The 15246-nt window shown below is 40.7% G+C and overlaps 1 protein-coding gene across 3 annotated transcripts in view; it reads right to left on the bottom strand.

Moving 5' to 3' along the window:
- Nucleotides 1–15246, bottom strand: part of ZFYVE26 (zinc finger FYVE-type containing 26) — a 62879-nt gene that overhangs the window by 37416 nt on the left and 10217 nt on the right. For all 3 annotated transcript variants that reach the window (XM_027568932.2, XM_027568934.2, XM_027568933.2), the window contains 9 exons: nucleotides 15101–15189; nucleotides 14032–14195; nucleotides 9426–9629; nucleotides 7526–8137; nucleotides 7200–7286; nucleotides 5801–5869; nucleotides 4737–4888; nucleotides 2425–2626; nucleotides 1182–1445 (listed from right to left, as the gene is read on the bottom strand). In XM_027568932.2, the coding sequence (XP_027424733.1) occupies nucleotides 1182–1445; nucleotides 2425–2626; nucleotides 4737–4888; nucleotides 5801–5869; nucleotides 7200–7286; nucleotides 7526–8137; nucleotides 9426–9629; nucleotides 14032–14195; nucleotides 15101–15189 (1843 nt within the window). The remainder of the gene's footprint in view (nucleotides 1–1181; nucleotides 1446–2424; nucleotides 2627–4736; nucleotides 4889–5800; nucleotides 5870–7199; nucleotides 7287–7525; nucleotides 8138–9425; nucleotides 9630–14031; nucleotides 14196–15100; nucleotides 15190–15246) is intronic.

The raw sequence follows: 15246 nt of genomic DNA, 5'->3' as shown, positions 1-15246 counted from the left end.
CCAGTATACTTTCTAAGGACCATGTGAACATTAAAGGACATTTTAACCAACAGTTCAGAAGTGATTTGTAGAGGTGTGCAGAAAAGAGGTACCACAGCAGGCCTGTGACTGCTATCCTTAGAAAGGCTTGCTTGCCAGGTTGCCATTGGTTGGCAACTGCAAACCTGACTGGTAAATGGTTTCTGACATTGATACAAAGTGCCGAAAGTGATGAGAGTGGCAGGCTGTGCCTAAACTGTGTACAATGTGGTTTATGCTGAACACCTGCTTCCCTTCTGAGAGTCTAGAATTTTGGTACATGCCGGGCAGAGATGGCCCCCCCCATAAAAGCCTTGGGCACTGAGTCTCTGATGAGCATCCTTGTACACACTTGTCACAACTATTGTTGGAGGAATTAAGCACAACCCTGTGTGACTCCACAGGGAGAAGACTCTTGGAAGCTGTGCCTGGTTTCCTTCAGACTTTTTCCCATGAGCCTTTTCCCTTTGCTGATTTTGTGGCATATCTTTTTGCTGAAATAAATTTTAGCCATGAGTATGACTATATGCTGAGTTCTGTAACTTCTCCTAATGCATCATTGAACCTAGCATAACCTATTCACCATTCCTCTCTCCCATATTGCTGAGAGAGGTGTGCTGTTTCCAATGTTTGGTGTGTGTATCAAGGAGGGGTGGAACAGAACTTTTCATAATTCTTTCTTCACATTCCTCTACCTTCATATACCGGATTCCTCCAAGAATTCCATATACACGTTCTGGGACATTATTAACCTCAAGATACAATCCTCCCTCTAGTGTGATCCATAAAATATTCCCTTATGCCGGGTTAAGACTGTTCCACGTTTTAGGTTAAGTGGGGTTCACTCTGGCAGGCGCATGCAGTCTACAGGCACAATTTCAATTTATACAGTTTTTGAATATGTATTTCTTCCTTGAATTTATCTATAAACCAGAAAAGAATTTCCCTAAATGACTGCAGATTGCCAAGTCTAGTAAGAAGGTAAGAGTCTCAGATTATATTTAAATCACCAGATTGGACAGGAGGAAATTAACTAATACTCCTTTCTCCCTATCCCCTCCTTCCCTAGTAAGCATTTTCTTCTTATTATAACTTATAAAACATCTCAGAAACCCATCCCCTCATTTGAGGATGAAGGAATAAAGCTAAAGAAGCACACTCACCCCGGCTCTCAAGGCTAATGTTCAGACGTCGTTCGGCTGTTTCCAAGAGCTGCTTGCAGGTTTTCCAGAGCTGGCACTGAGAGCAAGCGAGGTCAAATGCAGCCATGGCAGGGGGACTGAGGTCCTCCAGAACCTCTTTCAGGGGAGCAGTGGGCTCCACCAGGGTACTGCTTATCCAAAAGTCCTCCTGGAGCGTGGGGATGGGTTCTCCAGAGGTACTGAGTAGCTTGTCAGTCACATCAGAGATGGAGTAAAATACCATCCCTGGACACCCAGCAGTGGAGTAAAAAGCAAGAGGTTAACATGATTCTCACTACCACTTTTATTTTGAAAAGTAGTTACTTAAAAAAAAAAAATGTTTGAGATCCTTCTGCACCAGATATCTTCTCTACATATTAGCACCATCATTATAGCCTGCTCTATGGACTCAAAACAGTGTTATGGAAAGGCAGACCCAGAGAAACTCAAAATGGTCAAGATGATCAGGGGCTTCTTCCCAATGGGATCTAAAGGTAGGTTGAGAAAGAACGAGGTGTATTTGTATGTGTTAATCAGAAACGATCTCTAAAACATGGTACTAAAAAAAAAAAGGTAGAAAACAGGACTTAATTGTTAAGAACCCATTTATATTACAAACAAAAAAGATGTGCAGATATTCTTTTGAAGAGGTATAGAAAACTTCTGGGAGAATGCAGAAAGAACAATGTGTGATGGTACTCGATATGTGGAGCCTAGACCAGTAAGAGATGTGGAAATGTGGGGCAGGATTCCACTTTCAAAAAATCATGAAAGGATGAGCTTCTGCAGTGCAGCCAACGTTGGGCATTAACACCTGTGAATCCTAAGCCACCAGTGTTATACACAACTTTTTCACTTTACAGAAAAGTGAAGTCATACGCTTTATCCCGGAATAATTACATAGGAAGGAAATAAACTCCCAACCATTTCCCCAAAGCCCAAGCTAGTGGCCATCAAAACACGTGGGGGAAACAGCATTCACACCCTCCAGTTTAAATCCCACAGGACAAGCTGAACGGAGTAGCTCAAGTGGCAGGGATGGGACCACCAGGGCCAGGGAAGTTGGGCACAGCTAGAAACGGACTCTGCATGTGTCAAGACTGCTATTCTTCAAGGCAAGTGTCCTGCTCTGGATTTTTGCTCACCTGCATGAGGAACCTATGATTTGGGTGGCTGTTCCCCCGACCCCCTCCTCCCCCAGCTACCTCCCCACCTATGGTGGCACCTGCTGCTGCAGCATTGCCAATGGCCTGTAGTGTGGAACGGCCACTGCCTGTTCTTCGAATGGTGCTGCCGCTGCCATCGGAGTTCTGGTTTTCAATCTTGTGCTCTACCCGGGACAGCTCCTGGATCACCTCCTGGTAGCGCTCCATGAACATCAGTTCCCCTGAGCTGGGCGAGGACTTCAGGTTGAACATGAACACCACCTGTCACAGGAGGAGGAGGAGTGGGGGTTGTGCTGGGTCCGCTGAGTTAGGGAATCTAGAGACATGAGATCTTGCCTAGCATGTCTCAGGGCCTGAGACATCTGCTTTGGAAGCTTGTGAGATCACCTAATGTTAGAAGAATAGATCAAACATAGAAATAATTCATGAAAGTCAGCAAGAAAGCCACCACGGTCCCAAAAGAAAAGAGGCAAAAGATGTAAATAGTTTCCAAGAAAAAATGCATATGATTAATTACGTATGACTAATATATAGATGAAAAATGTTTTCCCTTACTAGTAATCCAGGGAATTTAAGTAACATTAATACCACTTTGCATCTACCACAATGACAAAGTAAAAATAAACCCTCATGGAGTGGTGGTAGGATGAACTGTCAAAATTCTTTTTGAAAGACAATCTACAAAGCTTTAAAAATGTTTTTATTCTTTGACTTAGTAATTTTTATGAGAAACTCTCTTAAGGAAATAATTCAAAAGACTTAATGCCCAAAGGTGCTAATCTACAAGGTTGAAAAGAATCTTATATTGAGTAGCAGGGGAATGGTCAAATGCACCTACTCGATCAGACTACTGTGAGGTCACTAAAACCAATTACAAAGCAAATGCAAAAAAGGCACTAAATAAGGTTTTAGACTCAAAATAATTTTGGCTATATAGAAGTCATTCATAACTTGGAAAAATATTGGCAAAATATACTTTACCTTTAATATCGGCTGTTCTGGACAACAGGGTTAATACTTAATATTTTTTTTGTATTTTCTTGTAATACTCATGACTTATTCTATAACCAGGTTAAGAAAATAGGGATTTTTACTAAAAAAAGAAAGAAAGAAAAGAAAAAATCTAAAAAAAAGGGGGGTGCCTGGGTGGCTCAGTCGTTAAGCATCTGCCTTCGGCTCAGGTCATGATCTCAGGGTCCTGGGATCGAGCCCCACATCAGGCTCCCTACTCAGCGGGAAGCCTGCCTCTCCCTCTCCCACACCCCCTGCTTGTGTTCCCTCTCTCCCTCTCTCTGTTAAATAAATAAATAAAATCTTAAAAAAAAAAAAAAAAAAAAGAAAGGAAAAGAAGATCAAGGTCCCAGAAAAAGAAGAGGAGGTGAGGATTTTAGGAATAAAGGCTTGGCGTGGGGGGAGGGTGGCCCCAGCTGAATTCCTCTCTGGATTTGGGTGTAAAAAGGTTGGCAAGGGTCCTGTTCTCCCACAGAGGGTCAGAACCATCATTATCATTTAAGTTTGGGATCTAAAATGATCAGAGGAAGTTGAACAAAGATTCTTCCGCCACCTAGATTTCTCCTCAATTTATTCCTGAACAACTGAACTCAAATGAAAAAAAAATTCTGACCTATGTGTTAAGGGATCAGCACAAGTGTGATAAAAATACCAGGAGAGTTTTAAAAACCAGAAGAGTAGGTTTTTATGCCATTAAATTTAAGCAATTTTTAGTAGAGGATTCTTGCATTTCTCACAGCTTGTACATAATCCTTTTAACATTCCCATGAGGTAGGACAAGCAGGTATTATATTTAACTCCAATTTTCAAATGAGGATATGGAATTTCAGAGAGGGTAAGAGTCTTTCTGACTTCTATTTCTTGTGCTTTTTCCTATATAACATGATGAACATTCTAGTTTGGTAGTCCCCTATACTTCTTGTATAACGAATTAGCATTGTAGTTATTATTAAAAATTGTTTGCATCATGATTTTTAACTATATAAAAACACGTATGTGTTCACAGAAGGAGTACAAGGAAAGACACAAAAATATTTCACTGTTTTGCAGTGGTGGCATTGTGGCTAAATACTTTATCTTGTTAAAACACTGTTTCTGTTAAGAAATGATTCAATAGCTTAAATCTCCAGGATGAATCCTGAAATTCACAATGCTGAGGACTGGGCCTTGAACATGGAAATTTCCCTGTTGCTCCTGCTGGATGTGGCCCCTCAGGTGCTCCTGAGGCTCTGGTTGCACATGCACCTAGCTTTACCTGAGGCCCAGTGGGGCCCCGACAGCTACAGGCTGCCTTAGTATTCTTTACTAGGACAAGGCATGGCCTGGTGGCTAACACCTACCACACAGGTGCTCTCCTTACCTGGTGGGCTTCTGCAAAGTTCCCCCGGAGGATGCAGGATGCCAGCAGTGACTCAGGTGAGGAGAACATCATGGGGATGAGTGAACTTTGAGATTGGGGCTGCAACCGGCCATCCAGCTCATTCTTTCCAGATGAAGCATTCAGACTTCCCTCTGTGGGGGCCAAGGAAGCAACAGAAATTGAGGAAAAACTATACTGCTGGCACCTCCCACCAAACTCTTATCTTCAGGGTCCTTCTCTAAAAGTTCTATAAGTGGGGCTTAATTCTTCCTCAATTGAAGGGCAAACTTATGCTACTATCTTTGAATACAAGACTTAAGTGACATTTTTGGGTTATTCACCTGTTTCTTTCTGCTGAAGGGTAACTCCATGATGGTGAGACAACCCTTCCCCCTTTCCCTGCTGAAATCTGTTTGGCCATCTGCAGAACCAACCTTTTTTTTTTTTTTCCAAATTGAGATATAATTGACATATAACATTTAGTATTAGTTTTAGGTGAACAACATAATGATTTATGTATATATAATGAAATGATCATCTCAATAAGTTTAGTTAATATCCATCATTCATCACACCTAGTTACAAACTTTTTTTCTTATGACAGAATTTTTAAGATATACTCTCTTAGCCACTTTCAAATATACAATATTGTACTGTTAACTATAGTCACCATACTGTGTATTATAGCCCCAGGACTTATTTATAACAGGAAGCTTGTATCTCTTAGAACCAAACTTTTTTTTTTCAGCCCTTATTTTATTTTGATCTACCTCAAGATGTCCAGTTATTTAACAGAACTTCAGAGAAATTCTACCAGTATCTCAAATTTACATTGTTTAGAGATACATTTCACTTCTTTCCACACTATACTATTTCTTCTAAAATTATGAAACCTATCATCAGGTTTTAAACATTACCACTGTGCTTTATTCCTTTATGTTTAGAACCAAACTTCTTGAACACAGGCATAAACTATTCAATCCAGGATTTTATACTGTGGTGTAGGGTAACTCTGTATCAGGGCAAAGCTGCTTGTAGTTGACAACTGGTTGGGACCCCCATACCTGAAGTACTCGTGCTCAGCTCACTACTTGTACTTTCCAGGGATGGATTGGAACTTCTGTCCCGGCCATCTAAAGGAATTAGGAAGAAGAGAGAGAATCAACCCTCAACTCCATATGGTGTGGAAAGTAAGAAGTCAGCTTGAAGCCATGGGTATTAAGAGTGAGAGGGTAATGGATAACTATTACTGCTGCTGCTCCTTCTACAGCAAACACGTTTCTATAGACCGAAGGTGAAGGGTGGGTTTAATATGGCCCCCGTGCTCATCTGAGTACTAGCAGTTTCCAACCTGTGGGTCTCAGAGACCCAGGAGCTTTCAAGTTACTTGTAGGGGTCAGCAACCCTTATCTGTTTACTAAGCGTTGTCAATATTCTGAAAAAATAAAATATGAGCAGGAAGTGGTAAGGGTACAAAGAGGGCCACAAAATTTTCTGACATAGAAAAAGGTGTCCTCATACTTGAAAAGGTAGGGAACCAAGTATAAGACCCAGTCTGGAAAGACCATGGTATTTAAAGCCCTGGAGGAAAAGTTTCTCCTCAACACCAGCTTTCTGAAGTGCTAGGGGGTTGAGGGTAGGGGGTATTGGTGGTGCGGGAGAGGGAGGGGGAGAGGGAGGGGGAGAGGGAGGGGGAAAGGGAGGGGAAGAGGGAGGGGAAGAGAGAGAATCTTAAGCAGGCTCCAGGCCCAGCACAGAGTCTGACTTGGGGCTCGATCTCAGGACCCTGAGATCATGACCTGAGCTGAAATCAAAAGTCAAATGCTTAACTGACTGAGCCACCCAGGCATCCCAGGCCACCTCTTTTTAAAGGCAATTTGGTAATACCCATATTTTATATCCACATATCTTTGACCTTGCTATTCTACTGCTAGGGACTTAGTCTATAGCTATATTCACACAGACATGTATGTACGTACGTATGTACGTATACCCAGACATATGTACAAGGTTGTTTACTATAGCATTGTTTATAATAGTAAAAAACATAAGCAATTTAAATGTCCACAAAAGGGTATATATAACAATGGAAATGTTAAGGCGCCTTTAAATTACAAGGGAAAAAAAAGTAAGTTCTCAATATATAGTATGATACATCTGTATATATAAAAGAATATTAAGTGAAAAAAGAAAATCACAGTTCTCAATATATACAGTTCTAAAATATAGTATGACGCATCTGGATATATAAAATGCGACATATGCTTATATTGCATGAAAATTTCTGGAAGGAAACTATTAGCAAGGTTACCTTGGGGGCGTGGGATTAGGATAATCTTAGATCCCTTGTGTTTGTTTGTTCGTTTGGACCATGTGTTTTACTTTAAAGACCACTAGACAAGTGGCAGCATACCACTTGCCTGATGCATCGGAATGAGGACTGGGGAGAACTCTTCAGATTACCTGGCCGGCTCCTTCTTGGCCGACGCCCCCGGCGGAGACTTGGATGCCCTGTCGCAATGGGTCGATACCTTCGGGAAGGCTGCTCCTCTGAAACAGCAAACTATAGGTCATATGGGAGTGTTCAATTTTGATTTGACCCACCTGCTGGGATAACAGGTAGGGGAAGATCTGGACTGGCTCCGAGACAGGTTTCTGACACCGGCTGCTATGGTGATAATGCCCTGAGTTAAGGTGTGACTCCCACATAACTCCTTACTCTCTCCCACATTCCTTGGATTTTTTCCCCTTCCTCACTTTTGGAGCCCACCAGCTCTGTCTCCTCTCACCTGAGCCCTGGTTGCTTGTTACCACCTTGTATCTCCACTGGGCCTCAGAGAGAACCTTGGAAAACCGGTGCAGGCGGCTCTGTAATCCATCTCTGCTTCCCAAGCAGCTCTGGCCTTCTAGCAGCTTTGGCTTCGCAGGGGGATTGTGGCTGCTGAGTTTATCCAGCTGCTCCTGGAGAAGCCTGAGGAAGGCCCCTATTGCAAATTCATCAGCCAGAAACCCACTGATACCACTAGTAAAGTGCTTTAGGTCCAAAAAGCTGTGCCCATGGGGCCCTGGGGAACGGTCTTTTGGCTCTGTCTTCAGACAGCTTGGGATTGTATAAGCAAGGCTCCTGGGGACTCCCTGGCAACCCCATTCTGACTTCCTCTCAGGTTGTGCTATGTGCTGAGGGCTCTCAGATGGTGACCTCAAACCCAACAGGCCCTTCCCCTCAATGTCATCATCCTCAGCATAGTCCTCAGGCAGGTGAGGCTCTGGGTGAAGATCGGCAGAGGTGATGAGGAGCAATGAGAAGATGTTTTCTAGAAGTTCCAGGCATAAAGAGTCAGGAATACTGCACAGATACTGTTGACATCTGGCTAGGTATGTTGAGAAGAGATCTGAAGCACCTAAAGAAGCACGTATAAGAGAAGAGACCAGAGAAAGAGAAGAGAGAACATGTAAACATTAGAAACACTACTTGCCAGACTCAAACATTCTCACAACTTTCACTCATTTATTTTTTAATGACTAAGGGAAGTGGTTATAGGCAGAAGAATAAGAGACTATTTAGCCATGTCTTCATGATTTGCAGAAAGATTCTGCTACCTCAATCAAGAGTATAGCTTACTGAACACTAATTATTTTGTTTCTGCTTTTAAGTATTATTCCTCATCATCATAGGGGAAGAGGAAAAAAAATAAAACAAGATGAAATCAGAGAGGGAGACAAACCACGAGACTCTTAATCATAGGAAACAAACTGAGGGTTGCTGGAGGGGAAGGGGCAGGGGAGAAGGGGTAACTGGGTGATGGACATTAAGGAGGGCACGTGATGTAATGAGCACTGGGTGTTACATAACACTGATGAATCACTCTGAAACCAATACATTATATGTTAATTAAATTTAAAACAAGGAAAAAATTTTTAGAAAAAGTTTAAAAAACAAAACAAAACAAATACTATTCCTCATCTCTGACAAGCACTTCATATTTCAGTTCCTGGAATGAAGGCAGCATGGAGACTCCTTATTCCTCAATTCTATTTTCATTCACTGTTAAACAAATGTGATTATGAGCTACCTAGATCTTTCAGAAATACTCACTGGTCAGAAATGACCATGCACACAGGTGAAAGTCTATTCCAAAGCCACATGGGGGAGATAACTGACCCCTAGTCACAGGAGGCAAGCTAAGGAATTATAAATTATTAAGAAAAAAGAAAGGATAAAACACGAGGTTCTTCCATAATGTAGGCTGTGACCCATGACACTGACTTAAAGAGCTACATTAAAAAAATAAAATAGAACAGAAGAATTGAGAGGGTGCTCTATTTGGAAGCATTAAGTATTGTTTCCTAAAACGTAGTTTATGTATCTCTTATACACACATACACACATATATATCATGCAAATTATATACCTAAGTGCAAACAGGAGTGTGATGTGAAATGATATTTTCACTGTGGGTTGTACTTAAAAAAGAAGCATTTGGAAAACACTGCACTAAGTGATCAAACTCCATTAGAACTTAGGCAATGTCTTCTCCATGTCGTTCTGATTCATGGAGGCTGACAAATGGATGAAATTATTCCTGGGCGTAATAAAACCAAGGCCACCTCCCAATCCCATGAAGAACTCTCTGGGAGAGGCTGTTACCAGCTAATGTCAGGGATGGGGTGGCAGAGAGAAGTCTGTACCTGGGGAGGAGAGAGGATCATTTGCTGGCTCCACAGCCAAGGCCGGGTCCTCTGAGGGACTGTCTCTGCATTCCTGGCACTGGGAGTGCTGGTGCGAGTTCACACAGAGGGCATAGATGGCATACTTCATGGCACAGAAGCTCTGGTAGAGTGTCAGGTTCTGACACTGGCTCAGGTGCTCAGGGACTGTGGCTTCAGCTGAATCTGAATTGTGGAGAAACGGGCAGAACTTCAGAGTCGGGGCTCTCCAGCAGGGGCTGCAAGTACGGCCGAGGCAAAGACACACTGCTCTTCAGGCTCCGATTTCTCACCCTTTCTGCTTGCTGTCAGTTTGACCTGCACCCTGGCTGCACCCCAGCTTCCACTGAGCATCAATGTGCAGCCCCTGTTTCCTTTTCCCACCTGCCTCCATTCTACCTGGCTGTTCACTACGGCCCTCATGGCTATTTGACAAGTCTTTCCCTCATATTTCTTAAAGTACCTGTTTTCCTTTTTTAAAAAAATTAGAATGTCAAGTTAATATTTAGTCTACCTAGTGCCACATTATCCAGGAACTAGGCTTAAAATGCATTTAGACTGAATAATGAGAGAAAAGGCAACAAAAAATTACAAACAAATATTTAATATTTTTAAGAAAGCACTGAAGCAGACATCAAGGGAAAAAACACAAACTTAGTTGAAATTCCTTGTACTTGTTTAATAATTTCTCAGAATTTTTTTTTTTATTGTCAGTCAGGAGAAAGGAGGGCACCATAATTTTTAAAGGGTCTCTAACATTTTAATCTGACCCTAATTCCTTCCATAGCAAAATATAGCCTGCTTAAGCCATCTATATGCTGCCTACAAGAGACTCACTTTGGACCTAAACACACCTACAGATTGAAAAAGAAAAGATGGAAAAACATTTACCTTCCAAATAAAAGTGAAAAGAAAGCTGGGATAGCAATATTTATATCAGATGAAACAGACTATAAAACAAAGACTGTAACAAGAGACAAAGAAGGGCATTACATAATGATATAGGGAACAATCCAACAAGAGAATAATTGTAAATATTTATGCATCTATCATGGGAGTGCCTAAATATATAAAGCAACTATTAATAGACATAAAGGAAGAAATCGACAATAATACAATAACAATAGGGGATTTTAACACCTCACTTACATTAATGGATAGCTCACTAGACACAAAATCAACAAGGAAACAGTGGCTCTGAATGACACATTGGAACAGATGGATCTAACAGATATATTCAGAACATTCAACCCAAAGCAGCAGAATACACTCTTTTCAAGTGCACATGGAAAATTCTCCAGAATAAATCACGTTATGTCACCAAACAATTCTCAATAAATTCAAAAACATTGAAATTGTATCATGCACCTTTTCTGAACAACTGTATGAAACTAGAAATCAATCACAAGGTAAAATCTGGAAAGCACACAAATACATGGAGGCTAAGTAACATGCTACTAAACAATGAATGGGTCAACCAAGAAATCAAAGAGGAAATAAAACATGGAGACAAACGAAAATGAAAACACAATAGTCCAAAATCTTTGGGATGCAGAAAAACCTGTTTTAAGAGAGAAGATTACAGCAAGACAGGCCTACCTCAAGAAACAGGAAAAATCTCAAATAAATAACCTTACACTTATAGGAGTTAGAAAAAGAAAAAAAGAACAAAGCCCAATGCCAGTAGAAGGAAGAAAATAATAAAGATTAAAGCAGAGATAATTGAAATAGCGACTAAAAAAACAATAGAACAGATCAATGAAACCAGGAGCTGGTGCTTTGAAAAGATCAACAAAATTGATAAAATTTTAGCCAGACTCATTAAAAAAAAAAAAGAGAGAGAGAGAGAAAGTATTCAAATAAATAAAACCAGAAATGAAAGAGAAGAAATAACTGACACCACAGAAATACAAAGAATTATGAGAGATTATGAAAAATTATATGCCAACAAATCGGAAAACCTAGAAGAAATGGATAAATTCCTAGAAACATACAATTTTCCAAAACTAAATGAGGAAAAAACAGAAAATTTGAATAGACTCATTACTAGCAATAGAACTGAATCAATAATCATAGAACAAAAGTCCAGGACCAGAGGGCTTCATAGGTGAATTCCACGAACATTTAAAGAAGAGTTAATAATACCTATTCTTCTCAAACTATTCCAAAAAATCGAAAACGAAGAAAAGCTTCCAAGTTCATTCTATGAGGCCAGCATTACTCTTATACCAAAACCAGATAAAGATATCACAAAAAAAGAAAATTATAGGCCAGTATCTCTGCTGAACATAGATGCAAAAATCCTCAAGAAAACAGCAAACTGAGGGGTGCCTGGGTGGCTCAGTTGATTAAGGGTCTGCCTTTGGCTCAGGTCATGATCTCAGGGCTGGGATCAAGCCCCACATCGGGCTCTATGCTCAGCAGGGAGTCCTGCTTCTGCCTCTCACTCTCCCTCTGTGCTCTCTCTCTCTCTCATAAAGAAAATCTTAAAAAAAATAGCAAACCAAATAAAACAATACATTAAAAAAATGTATTCACCATGATCAAGGGGGATTCATTCCAGGGATGCAAGGGTGATTCAATACTCATAAATCAATCAACGTGATACATCACATTAACAAGAGAAAGGATAAAACCATATTATCATCTCAACAGATGTAGAAAAAGCATTTGACAAAGTACAACATCCATTTACGATAAAAACTCAACAAAGTAAGTTTAGAGAGAGCATACCTCAACATAATAAAGTCCACATATGAAAAACCCACAGCTAACATCATACTTAATGGTGAAAAACTGAAAGCTTTTACTCTAAGATCAGGAACAAGACAAGGATGTCTACTCTTATCACTTTTATCCAACATAGTACTGGAAGTCCTAGCCACAGCATTCATACAAGAAAAAAAAATAAAAGGTATCCACGTTGGTAAGGAAAAAGTAAAACTTCCACTATTTGCAGATATGATACTATAAATAGAAAACCATAAAGATTCCACCAAAAACCTACTAGAACTGATAAATGAATTCAATAAAGTTGCATGATACAAAATTAATATCCAGAAATCTGTTGTATTAAAAAAAAGGACAACCTGCTCCAAAAAAAAAAAAGAAGCACTAAATGTAACAAAGCAAAAAAGAAGTAAAGAAATATTACCCATGATCCTACCAGCTAAATACAATCATTGTTACATTCTGGTTTAATGTCTTTGACAATTTGGCATATATATATATATATATATATATATACATATATATATATATGTATTTGAGTGTAATGACATTTTATATACTATTTAATTTTCCTATTTCTTAAGTATTTTTTACGGTATAAGCATTTGATTGTATTTCTTCGTGGACTGAATTTCTGATGGATGCATATAGTTCTACTGAATGAATCCCTTCCCTAGGGATTCCTTTTGGGCACGGCATGCAGTAGTTAGGGATGCTTTGCTACTATTACATTGCAATAAACCCGTTTATGTATAGACTTCGTGATTACTTCTTTTAGAAAGTAACCTCAGCTTTACCAAGGTCAAGGTAATATGAAAAACAAGACGAATATTGTTCTATGCCCCTGGCCTCTGCATGGCATTACTGATCAGGGTCAGGACTTGCAAACACTTGCATGACCTTGAGAGTGAGTGACTCCTTATATTTTGTACCCCAGATGCCTCTCTTGTGTCACCTTAATCCCAGCCCTATTATTGCTCTTCTTCTGTCTTTTCCAAGTTCAAGTTCCATGTGTGTCCTGGTGGGTCACCAGGGATTTGATTTAAACTAATTCTCTGGAAGTCTTTTGTACTTGTATGTAGAAAACAGGGAGTTCTAGTTCCTTTAGGAGATCTGGTAAACAAATTCCCTACTTTTCCAGAAAAAAATATAGAATGAAGTAACACTGGTTTTCCAATTAGTAGTAGGTTCTTTTAATACATAAATCAAAACAGTATCTATGTTGAGAAACATCTATTGCCATATGAAAACATTTGTTTCTCTCTAAGCTAAGTGTCCCTGGCCTGTGTTCTGACTGTACTATGATGTGGTTTTTGAAAGCAAAAAGAGCTTGTTAACAGTGAGCTGAGTTATAAGCAGAGATCCAAGGTTAAAACGAGGCTTTGTTATTGTTTTAGGCAAGTCTTTCTTCAAAACTTGTTTATCTATTTAATAGATTATGAAGGAGAGATGGGAGGGAAAGGAAACACAGAATGTGCTAAGAAGAAACTTATGAAGCATGGAAAGACTCACCAAGAACTTGCATAAACACTGCCCATGACAATGCTGCAAATTCAGAGGGCAGGTCCTAATTCTGCTTCATTGGGATAAAGGTATATGAGTGGTTCCTGAGAAAGTTCCAGGAGGATAAAAGTTCCTATGGGCCTGTTCTCATAGGATTCCCTGTACCTCACCAAGAAAGGAGAGGAGTGTCCCTACAACCCATAATCTGATTGAGGCAAACGGTGATAATCTAGTGGGCACCTGTTGGACCACTCAACTTGACAGATCAAATCTACATAAATCTTGTGCTGAAAGAAACTGGTGCAGGATTGTCCTAAGAGGGAATCTTGCCCAAGTCATTTCCTTGCCAACTCACCATCCTCTTGCTGGGGGTCCTTGGCTGGCGCCTTCTGTAAGAGCTTGAGAACATCTTCCTCCCTTAGGGCTGGAAGGTTGGTAAGGTGATGGAGAGAGTAGAGCATGGAGTGGCTGTCTCCACCATGTAAATGACACAAGAGATCTCTCTTTGGTATGGGGTTGCTGAAAGGCAAAATTGAGAGGTTGGAAGAGAGTCAGTTTATATCTGACTCTGAAAAACCCATCTCAATTCCCTCTTGTTCTTTTCTCTCTGGCCCATGACACTACAGGTTTCACTTCCCTCAACACCAACTTCTAGTTGGTTTGGGATAGAGCAGAGCACTTGTTTACCATTAGGAAAGTACATCCATCAAGTCAGCTCTACTTGTCTAGAAAGGGCCCAGATTAGGCTTCCCAATTTCCATACTCTTCTTGGCTAAGTTCTCTGATTTGAGTAAACAGCAGCCCCGCCCCCCCCACCCCCGCTTCTGCGTACTCTACTCAGGAAGTGCCAGTGAAGTGGGTGAAGAACAAAACACGAACCTGGATCTGCGGAAGACCTAAGGCTAAGTTATTGGGGGAAGCACAGCCTTGTACACAGTGCAATAGGCAGTTGTCGCATAAACCTGTGATCCAGGATAACACATGCCTAAGAATATGGACATTTACTAGCTGTGTCACTTTAGGCATGTGATTTAACTTCTCTGGGCTTAAGTTGTCCCACCTTTACAATGAGGACAATATTGGCATCTATCTCACAGAATTATTGTGAGGCTGAAGTGAAATCATCTACTGAAAGGGCTCAGAGCAATGTCTGGGCATATAGAAAGTGCTCAGGAAATGTGAGCTTTTGTTCCATTTATCACTGTCATCCATAATTATCCTCTAGGTATAACCTTATGGCTATGGCAAAGATGATCATCATTTATGTTCCTTTCCTGGTTTAATAGCTGGAATGATTATTAGGTGCAGGTCAATGCTGTCAACTCAAATATCTATGTGGAAGGTGGCCTGAAATGGTACATGCATGGAGCATGGGGTCAAGTATGCCCAGGGGTGGGAAGGGGGCTGGCTACACAGGCCTGTACCTGCTCTGCTGTACACACCACTCCAGGACCTCGAGGTGAGCCCACAGCCCATCACAGGCATCCCTGAGGAGCTTGTCACAGCCTTGATCCTGTGTTGATATGGGAGAAGAAAGAGATGTAGACTGAGGCACCTGGCGTCAGAGACT

Source organism: Zalophus californianus, chromosome 6 (genome assembly GCF_009762305.2).
Source record: "Zalophus californianus isolate mZalCal1 chromosome 6, mZalCal1.pri.v2, whole genome shotgun sequence".
Taxonomy (NCBI): domain Eukaryota; kingdom Metazoa; phylum Chordata; class Mammalia; order Carnivora; family Otariidae; genus Zalophus; species Zalophus californianus.
This window is presented reverse-complemented; position numbering and strand designations above follow the sequence as displayed.